General features: G+C 38.8%; 2 protein-coding genes across 2 annotated transcripts in view; one reads left to right on the plus strand and one right to left on the minus strand.

The window, feature by feature from the left end:
* The first annotated feature begins 3,823 nt into the window (after positions 1 to 3,823).
* LOC110017953 (U-box domain-containing protein 27-like) lies at positions 3,824 to 5,219 on the plus strand. Its single transcript, XM_020715131.1, has one exon. It carries the CDS (start codon positions 3,870 to 3,872, stop codon positions 5,106 to 5,108), a length of 1,239 nt encoding a protein of 412 aa, XP_020570790.1. The 5' UTR covers positions 3,824 to 3,869; the 3' UTR covers positions 5,109 to 5,219.
* Positions 5,220 to 12,045: 6,826 nt separating this feature from the next.
* LOC110038758 overlaps positions 12,046 to 18,026 on the minus strand; it is a gene marked incomplete at its 5' end in the record, with an annotated part of 21,931 nt that continues 15,950 nt past the window's right edge. The window contains 2 exon segments of the mRNA XM_020743661.1: positions 12,046 to 12,507; positions 12,628 to 13,157. Of these exon segments, the coding sequence (XP_020599320.1) occupies positions 12,384 to 12,507; positions 12,628 to 13,157 (654 nt within the window).

An 18,026-nucleotide genomic window follows, 5' to 3' on the forward strand; every position in this document is an offset into this window, starting at 1 on the left:
CAACAAAAAAAATAAAGTCAATGGGTTAACTCAACACCATTAAAATAATTCACATGTGAATCGCATGGATAATTTCAATTCTATCCTATCACTATTCAATTCGAGGAAGAAATAAAGGATATACTCACTGTTTCTTATAAAAACCATCAACTCAATTTTTGAATTAAACATAGAAATCATACACTAAGTTTTACACAGAAATTCAAATGAAAACATAAACTAAAAGTGTACTTATCTCCTTTTGCAAAGCAAGATGGGAGAAATAGAAACAAGCAGTGAATATACTTTTTTATCTTCTCAAATTTCTCATTTCTTCACTTAAGAACTCCTTGCAAAGCTTCTTTGGTATTCCTCTTCAATCCTCCACACACCAAATACAGAAAAGACCCCCCCCTTCAGCCGAATTCATAACTTTTATATTTCTTCCAGAAGAGAAACGCATTCCAACCGCTGAAAACTATAGTTAGACGCTAGTCTGCGACGCCTAAGCGCCAGTCTCAAAATCTGGACTTAAGGCTTTGGGCGCCCAAGTATGGCACCTAGGCACTCTACAACACGACACCTAGTTTTCAATCGCTCTGTATTCTGGACAATCTCTAGGTGGAGTTCGACGCCTAAGAGCAATTCCTAGACATCCGAGGGGAGGTTTGTTTGAAAAATGGAATAATACGATGACATATAAATAGAAAAGCTGGTGACTTCGAGTTTTTAAAAAGAAAAAAAACAAAGGCAAATGAAAATTTTACATACACATAACCTAGCATATGGAGACTTAGCATGGACATAAGCTAGCACATGGATTTCCTTCACCATGAAATTTAAAACAAAGCATGAAAGCTCATTGGTCCTAATCACAAAAAACAGACAAACTCTTCAATTTTTCAAGGAACTTTAACATGAGTTTGGTTTCGACATAAGGTAAACTTAAGCAAGTGAATTTTCCCAACACGAGACCTAAAACATCAAATGAAATTTTCCCTTCTTTTCTCTTTTCTATTTTCCCTTATTTTTGGGAGTTAGGGTTAGGAATGAGAGGGCTATCGTGAGTGGTTGGGCACAGTTAGGGCTAAGAAAAAGGGGAAAAAATGAAAAGGGGGTTCAAGTTAGGGTTAGGGAGGAGAGGAGACTGGATCTAGGGCTTGACCATGGGGAGAAATGGAGGAGAATGGGTGTAGGGCTTGGCCATGGGGTTAGGATGGGGGTGAGAGTAATGTAGGCCTCGGCTTGAGCAAGAAATGAGGAGAGTTAATGAAGGGTTCGGCCATGGGGAGAAATGAGGAGAAAAATGGGTGTATGTCTCAATTTTAGTGATAAATGGGGAGGAGAATTAATGAAGGGCTCAACAATAGGGAGAAATGGGGAAAAGAATAGGGTAGGTCTCGATTTTGGTGAGAAATAGGGAGGAGATGAGTGTGGGGCTCAGTTTGGGTTCGACTAGGGAGAGAAATGAGGAAGAGAAGGGGTGTAGATCTTGATTTTGCTGAGAGCTTATTAGGAGAATTAATGTAGGGCTCAGTTTGGGTGAGAAATGGGAAGGAGAGTTAATGAAGGGCTTGGTTTTGGTGAGAAATGAAAAGGTATAGTGAGATAGAGTAGGTATGGTGAGAAGTAGGAATAAAATAGAAGATCTATCAAAATTTTCTAGTCTACATCATGCAAAATTCAATTGAAATGAAAAGGGATGGTGTGTTATACCTTTACTTGGATTTCCTTCCTGAATCTTTCTTGGACAAGGAGTTCTTGTCCTTGGATGAAGTGCCTTCTCCTTGGTGAAAAGAATAGGCTCTCGTTTGGAAGAGAAAAGGAGGGGAGGATTGATTCTCAATTTGTAGAGAGGAGAGGGGAAGGGAGAAGTGGAGAGGAGGGGAGAGGCTTCGTTGGACGAGGAGAGGAGAGAATGAGAAGGGGCATGGTGAGCTTTCGATGTGATGGAATGAGGGTGAGATAGTGGAGGTTCAGTTGGGATGAGGGAGTTAAGTGGGGAGTTTTTTAGGGAATGGTTAAGGGGAAAAATAAGAGGAAAATTTGAAATGAGGGAGGGAAATTCAAATTCAAAAAGAAAATTAGGATAGTTATGGCCCAGAATGGCAAGTATACCTTATTCGAAATAAGAGAATGCAAGAAGTCCAGTGTTGCAATCAGTTTTGAAAAAAGTAGCATCCAACTCAATCTCAATTTGAAGTGTTTAGGTGTTTATGATTAAAATTTAGGTGTTTATGTGGTTATGGGGTTATGACTAAAATTTTGACTTTTGCTCAATTGGTGGAGATAAATAAAAGAAATTTAATTGTGTAATTGATTTTGGCTAGCGACTCCCAGCGTAGGTTGTTCAACCAAATGGTCACATGCTGCAGCAAGAGGATGGGTCGACGCTCAGACCATCCAACCTACTTCCATCTTCACCTGATCATTTACCCCTCGAGGACCATAAAACGAGTCAACTAACCCAACTCCACCCGTCATCTCACCTGCCTTTCATTTCTTCGAATGAAGTTTCTTCCACTTTTCTCTCTCTGGCTTGTTTTCTCCCTCTGACATCTTTTCTCCATCGAGGCTCTTCTCTCCCTCCAGTTTCTTCTTGGCCGCAGGGTGGGACCATTTTGTAGATAGTTGAAGGCAGCCATCATCATTTCCTTACCGATGATCTCACACAAAGGCTTCAGAACGTTCACCATGGAGATGTTTGAAAGCTGGTTGGCTTCAACGTAGAGATGCAGAGCAAATGTAGAATAACAAAGGAGTCCCGTCACACACTATTTATAAGAATCATGTGCATAAAAATCCAAGAAGTTTAATTATTAAAATTTTGATTATGACACAAATGATATCTATTTTTGTATTTAATTCACTTATTGTTATCACAGTTGTTGCTTTTAAGAAATAATTTTAAGAAGTACGAGAATTTGGAAAATAAAAAATGTACAATAGGAATGCGTCAGTACAAATCTCAAGGAGATCCAAAGATTCGGGAGACAAAAAGGTACAATTAAGGAGGGCCCACTAGAGGAAGACCAGAGGACTTACTTACCTGACCAGATGCAACCCCTGGACTATAGTTGTTGGCCACCTAGTGCAGACCACCCGAACAAAAAACAAAGGCTAATCAAGCCAAGTAAAGGCATCGATCTACCTATTGTCGCAACACGCTCCTAGGAAAGGGTTCAAAATCACCTATAATCTCATGGATGTCACTGAGTTATCTCATCATGGACCATGAATTGGCAACCAAATAGCCCACAAGCATTCCCGAATAATCCCCTCGTCAAGGAATGAGCTATTACCGGATTATGATGACCCAATAGTCTAGCCTCATTCTGCCGACAGGAGCTCCATATCCAGAGATCAACGATCGACAGTCAAACTTGAACAACCAATCGACAAAACCAAGTCGATTGAGCTATTCTAGCTAACCCAAAGAACATTACAAGCTGACCGACAACCGCAATCTAGCACAGTCTTGACACCTCGAAGACTATCAAAGGCTGCGCCCAGACTGGCTTCCTTCTCCGGTCCACTCAAGCTACTCATCATCAACCCATCTCTTTCATGATTTTAATGTCTTCATTTATTAAAATAAAGGGCATTAATAACATAAATAAAATAAGCAACTTTATCAAGACACTTCCCCAAAATAGAATAGCGAGTGCTGGTCTTTATAAAGTTCACAGGCCATGACCCGAAAGCACGCCTCCCGCACTTTTGACCGTTCATTCTTGACCATCCCCACCCCACCACGCCACCAGTTCAAAAGTTTTCCCCCACCGCAACAAGGCAGTGCGCGCAGCGCAGTTAATACAAGCGAACAACGCCGAAAAATAATGCGAAAGAGGAAGGAGGAGACATAAGCTTCAGGTCTCTACTCATCTACAATGAAGAATCGAAATCAACCAGATAACAGAAACAAGCAAGAGATAGAAAGCACACCTCTTCTCCACTTGGACGTCAGCAGAACGGAGCCCCTGCCTAGCTTCTTCCGATGCCCCATTTCCCTAGAGGTCATGCGATCGCCGGTGAGCCTCTGCACCGGCGTTACCTATGACCGCTCCTCCATCCAGCGCTGGCTAGACTCCGGAAACACCACTTGCCCCGCCACCATGCAGCCCCTTTCCTCCACCGACCTAATCCCCAACCTCAACCTCCACCGCCTCATCAACCTCTGGTATTCCTCCAACTCCTCCGACCAAAACCTCACCTCTCTCTCCAACCTAGTTAACACCCTCTCCGATCCCACCGCCGACGAAGCCTACAAGCTCAGCCTAATTTCATCCGGGGCCCTCCGCTCCTCTGCTCTCGTCTCCCTTTTCCTCGCCCCTCAAACCGTCGAACTTGCCGTCACCCTTACCTCCCGCTTTCTATCTCTCGATCTCGTCAAAGCGGAGAGCAAACGAGCATTGATCAAAGATATTCTGTCAGTTCTCGATGCCGCCACCTCTGGCATTGTCACCATTTTCAAGGGTGCGGATGATTCACCTCCTCGAGTAGCGGCCGCTAAGGTTCTGGAAATGTTGATCGCGGAGGAGAGGACGGTGATTGCAGAGAAAACAGAAGTGATGACAGAGCTATTAAGATTACTTGGAGAAAATGATGCGGAGTTGGTGGATGCTGGATTGCGATGCTTAATGGGACTTATTGGGGAGGGGAGGAGGGTGAGGGTGGCGATTGTGAGAATGGGGGCAGTACCTGCGCTTATTAAGGTGATGGAGAGACAAGGAGATGGGATCCCGACGTCGGCTGTCGCAAGGGCGATGCGGGTTATGGAATCGGTGACATGGTGCGGCGAGGGCAAGGCCGCGATCTGCATAGAGGCGGAGAGGTGCGTCGTGGTGGTGCTGGGGGTGCTGATGAAAGTTGGGAATGAGGGGAAGGAGGCGGCTGTTGCAGTGTTATGGAGTGTGTGCTGCGCCGGCGGCGGAGATCGGCGGGCTAGAGAGGCGGCTGCAGCAGCGAAGGGGGGATTAGCAAAGATACTATTGGTGATGCAGGGAGCGTGTTCGCCGTCGGTGAGAAAGATGGCCGGAGATTTGCTTAGGGTTTTCCGGGGAAATGCTAAGTGCTCGATGGGAGGCGTGGGATACGATTCCGAGACCATACACATTATGCCGTTTTGAAAGAAATAGGGCGGGCTTGTATGTAATTCATAACGTGTTTCCGCATTATTCTCATGAAAAGTGAAAAGCACCTAATCTAATGTGAAAAAACTTGTGGAATAAAAAACAATCCGGGAGATATACATCACACTTATAACTATTACATATTAATGAATTATTATCTCAGTGTTATACGAAAATTTAACACGACGCTCACTTAAAAATAAATAAATACACGGAACCTACTCGACTTTTTATGTGAAAATCATGAAAAGGGGAAAAATCATAGGGTCTAGCTTAGTTAAAACAATCTATTATAAATAATGAGCACATAAGTCTAATTTTCTCCTGAATTAGGAAATATGTAGCTATAAAGTTGATCAATGTAAATGTAAAACAATAATTTATAGATAATAGTCGTAGTCTGATTGTAATGAATGTGGTTCTTAGTGAAAATGAAATGCAAGAGTTATAATTGATTGTTATGGAAGCAGTATTCTACTGTAAATGTTGTCGATTGTGATTATAGTGTTATTTTATCGTATAGGTTGTAGTTGAAAGTCATGATAGTGATTGGTCATGTGGATCACGGACGGTTGCTTTGGAACTGTCAATTGACTATAGAGACAGTAGTAGAAATCTGTAGGTTTTGTACGTCACATAGGTCGTAGTTAATCACATAAGTCATAGTGTTGAGATGTGATGACATCCATAGGCCATAGAGGTCAGAGTCGAAAGCTACACTAGTTGTGAATCACATAGATCGTAGTTGATCATGTGGGTCATAGGGATGAGTTGTGACAATATCTGAATGCCTCATGGGCAAGTTGGGAGCTGCATGAGTTGTGGATTATGTAGAAAGTAGTTAGTCTCATAGGCTGCAGTGGTGAGTTGTGATTATGTATGCAGGCAGCAAAGGCTGGAGTCTAGAGTTGCATGCACGGTTGACCGTGTAGGTCGTAGTTGGTCATGTAGGTCATAGTATTAAGCTGAGACGACATCAGTAGATCGTAGGCACCGAAGATGAGAGTTGCAATAAATATGGACCATGTAGGTAGTAGTGGTGCGTTGTGATGAGGTTTGAAGGCCATAGAGGCCGAAGTTGGAAGCTGCACAAGTTGTGGACCACGTACGTCATGGTCGGTCACGTAAGTTGTAAATGTGAGCTGTTATGACGTACATAAGCCACGAAGGTCGATGTTAGGAGCTCCACGAGCTATGGACCATATATATCATAATTGGTTAGATAGGTCGTAATGGTGAGCTGCTAGGAGAGAGCTTTAGAAGTCCTAAAAAAGTCTTCGTCTTCAGGGTGCATTGATACACCATTTTCAAGAAGTGTTATTGCACCGTAAATTGGGTGCATTACTCTGCATGATGTCACATTACTCTACAATAGACACCTGAATTTTACAGCGCATGTCATGATTCTATAAAGGGTTTCACTGTGATGAGTCAGGGACAACTGACAGTCACCGATGATGGCCTGCAAGTAGTGATCGATGGTGGTCGGTGGACGGTGATGGACAGCGGTCGACGTTTGCAGAAGTAGGAGGTATTTATTAGAACTGTGGTGCAAAATTGATGTTGGATTTCAGCTCCTCCAAGCTTCAGTTTTCAACTAGCTCAACGTCTCTCTCCCTGATACCGGAGAAAACCGAAATCACAAAAAAAAACAAATATTATTGCCAAAATTAAAAGGATTACAGACACCGCTCTTGAAAACACAAACATAAAGACACAACATAGACTCCAATAAAGGTTACAATAGCAGGTACATCTAATGGAGGGGTTACTAAAACATTGGGAAGAGCTGGAAACAACTAAGGTAGGATGGGGGAAGGCCCGCAAGGATTGCGGTTAGGTCTAGAAGGGTTGGAAGGGCTTTATGGCAGGTTCTCGAAGTGGAGGGAGCTACAGCCGGAGTACCTTCTCGTGATCGGGTATAGCCCCTGAAGTGGAAGAGTGCCTCAAAGACAGTAACTAAAATCGACAATCATAAAACAAACCTCTTTTTTTTCAGCAAAAATAGCTTCTATATATAAGAGGGATTAAGACTTATCTTAAGCAATACTTTCAATTAAGAAATATAATAAAAATGAAGTAATATAATAGGCAAGGTTTTATAATAGGTGATTTAATGTAAAAGGAAAGCAATATTAGGAGAGAAAAGGAAAGAAAAGGGGGGAGAAGGGTAGATGTTGATAACAATATATGCTACAGTAACTCATTCGCGACACAGTAGCAGCTATAATGCAGTGATCTAGGGAAGCTCTTGCGTCGATCTTTCGGGGTTAGGGAGCTTTGAATTTATCTGTCGAAGCTTTTATGGAAGGAAAATTTTAGTGAGGGTGGCTTGGGTAAGGGCAGATACTAAGGACCCTAGGATAGGACTGTGATTGCGCTAGCTCTAATAGCAAATGAAACCAGAGGAAACATAAACCAAAACAAAAAAAAATAAATATTATTGTACGACGCTTGAAAACACAAACAGAAAGATACAGAAGATACTCCAATAAGGGTTACAGTAGCAAATAGATCTGATGGAAGAGTTGTGACACCTATTAGGCTGCTCAAAATGGGCAGCTGCAGCTTTGGGAACAGCTACAACAGGATGAGGGAAGGCGTGAGAGGGTTGAGTTTGGTCTTGATGGGTTGGGAGGCTTATGATAGCTTTTGGAAGGACAAGAAGGAGTTTGATAGTGAGGACAGCAAGCTGACTGGTGGTAGGAAGGGACATACAACAGCAGGAAAAAGGTCAAAGGATTGCAAAAAGAAAAAAATGTCTCGTCAGGGTCAAGCTATAGCTAGAGCACCACCAAGATGGTCACCACCTTGGATGAGTTATAGTCGGAGCACATTCTCGTCATCAGGTACAACCCACGAAGGGGAAGAGCGCCTCAATGACAGTAACTGAAATCAACAATCATAAGAAAAATCTCATTTTCTAAGCAAAAAATGCCCCTATATATGAGAGTGATTAGGATTTATATTAGAAAATGCTTTCAATTAAGAAATTAAATAAAAAGGAAGTAAAATAGGCAAGGATCATGGAAAAGAAAAAGAGATGTTAGGATTGAAAAGCAAAGAGAAGGGAGAAGGGTTGAACTGCGACTACTTTAGCTATTACAGTAACACATCCACGACACTATAGCAGCTATAGTGCCGCAATCTGGGGAAGCTCCCGCATAAGTCCCCTTCTCAAGTGGGGGATAAGACTCTACATATCGAGTCTGAGAGAGACTTCTCTGTAAATGAAAAAGAAATTTGAACCACTCTGTCAGACAGCCCAAATGACTTTCCTTAATCAGACGATGTTCGATGAACATTAGAGTACTTTAATGATGTCTGAATTAAGAGATCTTAGGCTCGTCAGATTTGTCCCGCCAAGACACTCAACAAATATAAGCTTGTCATACTTAGAATATGTTTGATTTTCCAATTATACACTGAAAGCTTTCAAAAGTACTTTAATAGCATAATCCGAGATTTTGATTTTCCCCCTTTTTATAACATGGCTTTATGCTTTTATATGTGTGTGTATGTGTGTGTGTGTGTGCGCGCGCGTGTGCGCATGTGGGAGTGTGTGTGAGTGTGTGTGTGTGCGCGCGTGCTGACTTGGTTGGCAAGAGAGGGATAAGGGCCACTATGGGCAAAGGCGGCGATCGAGTCTGTAGGCTCTAGCCGGTTTGAGCAAAAAGGGTCATGCATGTGGTCTAAGCCGCAAGGTCACTGACATGCTTATGAAAAGTACTTATTTGCCACTTTATTTTTACTTGGTTATATATTTATGTTACGCTTTTTGAAAGCTTTTGGTGTTGTGTTGCATGACTCAAGAAAGGAGGTCTAATGGAGTTTAAATTATCTAAAAATGGAGTTAAGTGTTGATGTATGCGCCAAACGAGGACTTCCTCCAGTAGATTTCGTCAAAAGACAGAGCAACTGGAAAGTTGGTGCCAGGAGGCTAGAAATAAGGCACCATGCTACCAACGCTTGAGTGCTAGGACTGGGCGCCAAGGCGTTGAAAGCAGGATCATGCATGCACAATATAGAGCGATTAGAAAGTGGGTGTTGTGACGCTAGAACCTAGGCACTAGAGACTGGGAGCCAAGGCACTACCCTTGGGTGCCTAGGCCTCAGTTGCCAAGCAGTTTTAAGTGAATTTTTACTCATAATACAGAGAGCACAGAAAGTAGGCACCATGACTCAGTAAGTAAGCACCGCGACTACATCAAGTAGGTGACGCTACAACTGCGATTAGGCGCTGCCCTACTGGTGCCTAGGCGCCCAATATTTTAAATCAGATAATAAGACGGCGCCTAGACACTAGTTATACATTTATGGGGTTTTTAGTAGTTCAGACGCGTCTCTTTGCTGAGAGAAATGTAAAAGCCATGAATTTGACTAAAGATAGGTCTTTTCTGCTTTTTTTAAGCATGGAGCATCTATGGAGAAGACCAAATAAGATCTTCAACTAGCAATTAAGTGTAGAGAAGTGAGTTTCATTAGTGTTTGTGAGACTTTGTGATTGTATCATCATCATTCCAAGTGAGAAGGGAGAAAAATACTTTGGAGCTCTTCATGTAGTTTGATTTCATTTCAACTGTTAAAGACTCATGTGTTTGATTTCTTCTTCCAAATAAAATTTTTATGTTGATTTGTAAAAGCACGAGTAGAAAATAATTCTCTTATTCTCTCTTGAATTAGGGATATAAGGTTGTTATGTGTGAAATTTCTTATATAATTTTGTGCTTAATCTTAAATGGCAATGCTTAACCTTCGGAGCTTCATTTACTTTTATTCTAGGCAAGTGAATTGTTAATATTTGTCGTAAATTATGAATTTTGGAAGAGATCATAGTGGAAAATTAGGTTAATCACATTAACTCGGAGGATTAGGGATATTGCCTCTAGATTAGTGCAGAATTTTTCGGATAAATTAATTATTGGGGCTAGACATTAGATTTAGGAAACTAAACTAAGTTCTTTTAGACAAACCTCCTTAGATTTCAGGGAGGAGGTATGGAACATGGATACTCTTGTTTGTCACCTTCTGGCTGAATCGTTCTTTCACACTTGATAGCCTACAAAACCACTTCAACAGAGAACCTCTTAAGCATTTGAAAACTCTAAACTCTCCACCTTTGTTAACATAGGATCTTTTAAGCTTGATAACTTAGGGTAAGTCACTATAGTAAAATTACCGAAACAATAACATTCAGTCTAGGACCAATAATAGAAAACTAGAACTTTTTCGTATTGGGATTCAACCCCTTCCTTAAGTGATCAATATTCTGAACTCTATTCCTGATACTACTGATACAATATGTATACTTATGTGAGTCGTCAGTGCTTCGCCGCACATAGTTCATATCAAGTTTTTGGCGGTGTTGATGGGGAACGACAACGAATTTAAGTTAAAAAAATTTTAGTCAAACTTTTGGGATTTGGACTTGAAAACTGTTACACTGTTATCTGCATGTTAGTTTCTCATTTCTTGTGTTTATAAAAGCTCTAAAATATCTTGTAGTGTGCTGCTAATTTCGTGAACCTTTGTTGTTTCATATCAATTATTGTGAAATTTTGTGATAATTGTTTGCTTTCATTTTTGTGTGTTTGTTTGCTCATTTTTCCTGCTTAAGGTTGCCTTGACGACAAACCTCACCAATCAAGGTTCTTGCTTGAGTATTTTATTTATTTATTTATTTGGGACAGATTAAGCAAATTAATCCACCAAATTCATTGATTTCCTTTTTTATATGAATTTAATTTTCAAATAGAAAATATTATTTTTTTCCAGGTAAAAAGTAAAAAAAAAAATTAATAAGAACCACATTACAATGGAGCTCTACCACCAATTTAGGCTTTATAAAGAACGATGATGATGCTACTCATGATGATGATGATGATGATGATTATATGTGTGTGTTTGTTCTCTAAATATATTATTTTGAAGTTTTTAAATATATAAACTTAGAATCACACTTAATATAAATCTTTTAATGATTAGAAAAAAAGAGTAGTTTTCTTAAAAATATCATAATCCTAATAAAAATAAAATGTAATAATTAAATAATAATTTGACTATGTCTAATAATACTTGAACTTAGCGAAATATCCATACTATGCTTATTTGGTGAAATATCACTTTACATGAAATTGCTCCATTTTAGGGACCTTCCTTGATCATTTCTACTCTCTCTATTGACCCTCTCATAATTAAGGACTAAACAAATAGCTTCCATGTATCTTCTCTAACCATGCATTACATAAAGATCTTTTCTAGATGAAATTTTTTATAGTTGTTGCCATCTAGGTAATTTTTGAACGGGCCTTCTGCTTGTGGTGATCTTCATAACTTTCTCCTTCTGGAGAAAATTCACTGAACCAGCCAAACCCAAGCCTAAGTTAATGTTCTTAACTCTAGTGATGAACACTACAAGGTGAGGTTATTATTTTTATCTTTAACCTTCCTTAAATGAAGTTGATAAACTAAACCAAAGAGAAAGGTAGGTCTAGCAGCAAAAAGAGCTGCTTGTAAGGATATTGCTTAGCACCATCATAGAGAAAATTCGTTTCGAATTGATTAATTACACTAATTTATTTCAAATTGATCAATTACATTCTCCATCACCTTCCCAGTCAATTTGTAAACTCTTGCAGAATTCCTCTCTACAAGAATAATAATTCCGAGCATTTATATAAATAGATAAAAAAATCAAATAAATAAATTTTATACAAGAAAATAATAGAAAACAAGAACCAATGACTCACACATATAAGCCCAGTTTAAAGCCCCTATCACGAAGCCAACGTTAAAAACTAATTTCAAAAGCCTTTCCATTTGCAGCACTAACAGCCGTGTACTGGAGGGATTAGATAAGGTTTCAAAGGTTCTCTTGAAGTAATTTAAAATCAGTCAAAGATTTCTTGTCAAGTTCGAAAGAATTTATGCTGGCTTTACTAGACAAAATGAAAGAAGCATGTTAAACAATCTAGCCAACCAAAAGAGCAGCTAGCTATACATTAGTGAAATTGTGTAACGGTTTATACCCTGCCTGAAGTACAATTTGATGATTTAACCTACATATATTGATAATATTACCATAAATAATGTTAAAAAACTAAAAACAAACATTGCTTACTGCAGTATCTTTCACTAACCTTCCAGATTGTCGATTACACTCCCTACAAGAAAATATTGAAATATGACTGCTGAAAACCCTCTCCGCTTACAGAATCTGCACTTCTGTTCCAAAACAAACAACTGCCAACTTCTCTAATATAACATAACTTTCTATGATTCTGCCGAGAGTGAGAGTAACGATGAAGACTGGTCTCGAACATTGAATTTCTCATACACCTTTGCGCGGTTCTCTGACCACCATGTTTCAGCCTGCTTCTCCCCAAATTTTCTCCGACTGCAGAAAAGAATTGCATTGTTAGGAAGCAAACTCACAAGGTGTAAAGTTACAAATAAATAAATAAACAATATTTCCAGATCGCTGACATTTGATCATTGAGTTGCTCGTGTCAATTACCTGAATCGAACGCGTTTCAGGCCTCGCAAGCCATCTTGGAGGGCTATGAGAGTTATATATACACCAGGCTCATATTGTTCGATCCATTCTGCCTCAACTTGGTTACTTTCTGTTGTTCGGCTTCTAGGCTTTGAACCATTTTTCAATTTTTGGAGAGATTTGGAATCATTTCTATACAAGTAACCCAACATGCTTCTAGATCTGTGTGGTTTGCTATAATTATGAGCGTGTTCAGTATTTGCTTCCAGGCCCGGGATTGTGTGATTTTGAACATTATGGCTTAGTCCAGTATCTTCAATATTGATAATCTGTGCCGACTTTAGTCTTGTAATTCCATTAGCAGGAGCAGGATGAAGAGTTAAAGGATCAAGTTGTTTTGAAACATTGTTTGAACCGTTCATCAAATTTTGAACTGCATTCGAGTTTTCACAATGAAGAGTATCAAAGCCGTCACCATTGGGAAGGAACCTCCACCTCATCAAGTCAGCATCATTGATGCCCTCTGGTAGCTTCTCCGCCATTTCCTTGAGCTATATGGTAATTTTAGCAATAAAATGAAAAAATTCAGTGGAAGAAGTTATAAATAATATAACCAGATATAGCAACATCAAAGAAAAACAACATAAATAGATTAAATAGAAAATTTCCGCAATGGCAGTCATTTGCAGCAAGAAATGAGAATGGTAATGCCTCCAAGCACAAGGAACAAAATCAAGTATATCCAAGTAGGCAATATGTAATTTAAAGCAGCCGATGACAGACAATGTAGAAAAGACTGCAACATGAATAACCAGGATTAGGCTTTTGTAATAGTATTTCTAAAGGATTGCGATTGGATCACACGTAAATAAGGCTGATATTAATTAGATACAAACCTCGAGTGGTATTGTAAAAGTTTGTGACCCAAATTCTCTTGGGCTTGGATCAAAAGTTTGTGGTGTGCATGTGGAGCAAACTAAATTACGAGAAATGTGGGGCTTCTGTGTTGGTAGTGGAGGGATTGGGCTTTGAATAATAACGGAACCTTTTATTTTTGAGGGTTGATTTTATCAGGGCTTTGAACATGCGTATATATTTGATATTTTCCACTATGGTTTGGCATATTATGAGAGTTTTCACTCTCTTCTTGTTATCCCCTTTTCCCTTTCAATGGAGTGATTTCTTCTTATCAGCGTGTTGTTTTGCATGTCTAGGATATGTAAATCTTATTGTATCTTAATTTGTGCTTGTGATTTGTCTCTCCATTATTATTCTTAGAGAAAGAGAAGTCGAGCCTACAAAAACCGAACACATCTTACATTCCTCTAGATTCGATCCTTAAAGAATCATCATGGAAACGAATTTCTTGTATATAAAAAGATGCGTACCTATAGAAGAAGCCCTAGAAAATATTAAGAAATATAATGATTCTGAATTTAGGAGACATTTTGGAAATTATAAAACTGCTTTTTATATTTTGCAATCTTGATTTTATTGGTCTCCTCTATTTAGATATGTGAATTTATATATAAAAACTTGCGATAGATGTCAGAGAGTAGACAATATTTTTAAGCGAGATGAAATACCCCTAAATTTTATTTGAATATTGAGATATTTTATGTTTGGGATTAGACTTTATGGATCCGTTTGTACTATCTTTAGGAAATTTATACATTTTGATAGCTGTGGACTATGTTTCAAAACGGATTGAGGCAGCAGCTCTTCCAAATTATGATGCTCAAAGTGTAGCTAAATTCTTAAAGAAGAATATCTTTAATAAATTTGGTATGCTTAGAGTGATCATTAATGATTAAGGGAGTCACTTTAGAAATAAAAAAATTGAGACCATAGTTATTAACTATGAAATTAAGCATAAGATTGCCACAACATATCACCCGCAAACGAGTGGTTTAACTGAAGTATACAATTGGAAAATCAAAAGGATTTTAAAAAAACTGTCAATCGTAGTAGGGAAGATTGGTCTTTGAAATTAGATGATCCATTATGGGCTTATACAACTACTTATAAAACACATATAGGAATGTCTCAATAAAAACCTATATTTGGCAAAACTTGTCATTTACCAGTGGAATTATAATATAAAGTTTATTGGGTTGTTAAGGAATTTAATTATAATAAGAAAGAAGTTAGTGATAAAATATTATTGCAATTAAATGAACTCAAGGAAATTAGACGAGAATCTTATGAAAATTCTAAGATTCATAAAGAGAAAATGAAATACTGACATGATCGAAAGATTCTTAGGAAAGATTTTGAGTCTGGACAAGAGGTTTACAATATAATACATGATTGAAATTATTTCTTAAGAAACTTAAGTCCCGGTGGTCGGAGTCATTTACTGTAGTTAAAATTTATCCTTTTGATGCAATTAATATTAAAGATCTAAGGAAGATAGGGTATTTAAATTGAATGGAAAAAGATTAAAACCCTACTTAAGAGGAGAGATCATTAATAAATGAGGTATTAATGATGGGTCAACCTAAATAGATATCTGGATTCGTCGGTCTGATGACATTAAACCAAACGTTTATTAAGAGACAACTCAAGTTTATATTTATTTTTAGTGTGTTGTGCTTGCTCTTGGTTGTGGTGTGGATTGTTGGTAATTGTGTGTTGATATTTAGGTTTGTGAATGTTTCGATTTAATTAGGATTGTGTGGATTGAGGGAGACGAATCCTCAGTCTTCTCATTGTGATTGGACTCTTGTGCTGTCTGGAAGTAGAAGGATCAGCCATATCCTCTACGTCTTAGTTCTCAATAGAACTTAAGGAGTTACCAGAGACAAGCTGAGTTTGGACATAGGACAAGTAAATCTCAGTTATTTAATTTCTAACCCTGTTTTTCTATCATGTTGGTTCAATAGACTTGCTATCTGAGGAGCTTGTGGATGATCTTTTCATTGAATTGTCAGTGGTGTATACTTTATTGAACAGTAGTACTTAGGGTTGACAACACATAAGCCAATAGTAAAGGTTCTAGCCGGTTTTAAATATATTTACAAAAATATAAATACACATCCGACATTTAAATGAAAAGAGATTACATTGAAGATGAGAAAGTGGAGAAGGGAGGGAGATGTGATGAGAAGGAAGATGAGTGATCCTCATTTATCTTTAGTTTTTATTTGTTTATTGGTGTGATGAAGGACTTAGGAAGGATTAAAAATGGAATTTAAATAGCCGAGACCAATTTTGGATCGAGCATGTAAGCCCAATGCCCCTGACACCAAAGTGCCAAGAGCTGAACTGACGCCTAAGCTCCAATATAAACCGGCGCCAAAACGCCACACCAAAGTCCAGGGCAGCACCTTGGCGCACCGCCTCTTCCTGCAACAAAATGCTTAAACCGCCCCAGTTTATGTCATTTTCGTGACACTTCCTCCCCGACCCTTCTTTTGTAATTGAGAAGTGATTCTTAGGGTTCTTCCTTCCCCTCCACTTTCAATCGATTTCTGAAGCTTTGGAGAGGAAAACCACCTCTCTAAGGTAAATTTCCACTCCTTGAGGTTGCATTTATTTTCTTCATCCGAGATTTTTTTTAGTTTTTGGATGATTGTGAAGAGGGGAATTTCGTGGGGTGAGTTTGATTAAGCCTATGACTAGCATCTAGCACGCATCAACATTATTTCTTTGCCTCATTTCTTTGCACTGTTATTATTGTACCTTTCCTATGGCCCTCAAAACTAAAAGTGGAAAATCCAAATCTTCTTATGATAAAAAGAAGTTTGTCGCTCCAAAGCTCAGGAGCGATACAATGACTTCTTAGTATCTAAGAAGTTGATTGCGGAAAGGGGTTTCATTAGTCCCCGGTGTACTGTAGAAGCTATAATTGTTAGGCAGGAAGCTTTTTGCTACACCACTTGTTTAGCAGTGATTTCTGTGGTGAGAGAGTTCTATTCAAGCCTTCCTGAAGCCTCTGTTGATTCAATATATATGAGGAAGATACGAGTGGCATTCTTCCCTTTGCGCATTAATGTGTTGTTTTTGTTGGCGGATGACCCAGGAAGTTTCTACTCTAGCTTTGTCCCTACTGATTATGAACTTGATGAAATCATTAATTTCTTGACTAGTGGGAGAGGGGTTTGGAAGGTGAGGAATGGCCATAAGGTAAATTTCTCTTCATCCAAATTAAATGCACCTTCCAAAGCTTGGCATTACTTCATTTCTGTCAAGTTCCTACACTCTACCAACTTGAGTGAGGTGACGAGAGAATTTCTCTCAATTATTGTATTCAAACTATGAAATCTATAGACATAGGAGTTTTGATTTATCACTTCATCATCAATGCTACAAAGGGAGGATCCACTGTAGGGTTAGGTCACCCTTATACTATTTTCAACCTTTGTCAACATTTTGGTTTCACGTTTCAGAAATGGGAGGAGCAGCTTCATCCTTTGAAGCCCATTTCTAAAGCCAACGTGAATTTGTATGATAAACATGTTGTTTTTGGGCACGGAGTGAGTTCTTCTCAGGCTCCTTCCTCTTCTCAGTCTTCTACTTCCTACTCTAAGCATAGACCCTCTACTAGCATGGTCTCGATGTCAGAACTACTGAAGACTGTGGAGGATAACATCGTTATTATTCAAACAAAAGTCTATGATATTGTTGATTATTTGACACATTTGGACTAGCAAAATAAATGTGAATATGTTCATTGACCAAAGGAAAATATGTTGAGATTTTCATACATATTTTACACTGATTTTGATGATATTGCACTTTAAAGAAAAGAAAGAGATATTGCACTTTAAAGAAAGATATTTTTGATGTTTTGTTACATGTATGTTGAATTATGGTCATTGAAACAAAAAATGCAAAAAAGAGCGAATTTGGAGCAAAAAAGACAAAAAAATGAAGATTTAATCTTGGGCACTGACAGCGAGCTCGACGCCGCCGACGACGAGTTTTTCCAGAGAGTCCAAAATTAAATATTCTAGAAGGCCGCCGACGGCGAGCACGTCAGTTCTCTCAACAGATGCATTGAATGTGGACGCTTTTTTAAGGGAAGTTTTTTAAGGGCAGTTTGGCAACTCTTGAAAATTCTTCTACAACTTTAAGAGAAACATTTAGAAGCCGAAAAAGGGGGTCCGCTGAGTCTTTGTTGTTTGTGGTGCCCAATAGAGTCTAGAGAGTGGTTAGTATTCTGAGGAATTCTTCGAGAGATTGTAAGAGTGAAAGGAAAGTGAGAGATTTCTTCCTCCTTGCCGCTTCAAAGGAAAATTCTGTGTGCTGTAAAGAAAGAAAGAGATTCAGAGGAACTTCGAGGAGTTTGCTTGGGGAGGAATTAGAGATAAGTTGTATTTACTTATTGAAGTTTGTATGACTTTACTTTTATATATAAATTCCAAGTTTTGTCGTATCTTCTCAATGAGTTCTGAGTAGTTTTCTCTGTCTTTCTC

This window comes from Phalaenopsis equestris, unplaced genomic scaffold, assembly GCF_001263595.1.
Source record: "Phalaenopsis equestris unplaced genomic scaffold, ASM126359v1 Scaffold000002, whole genome shotgun sequence".
Taxonomy (NCBI): Eukaryota; Viridiplantae; Streptophyta; class Magnoliopsida; order Asparagales; family Orchidaceae; genus Phalaenopsis; species Phalaenopsis equestris.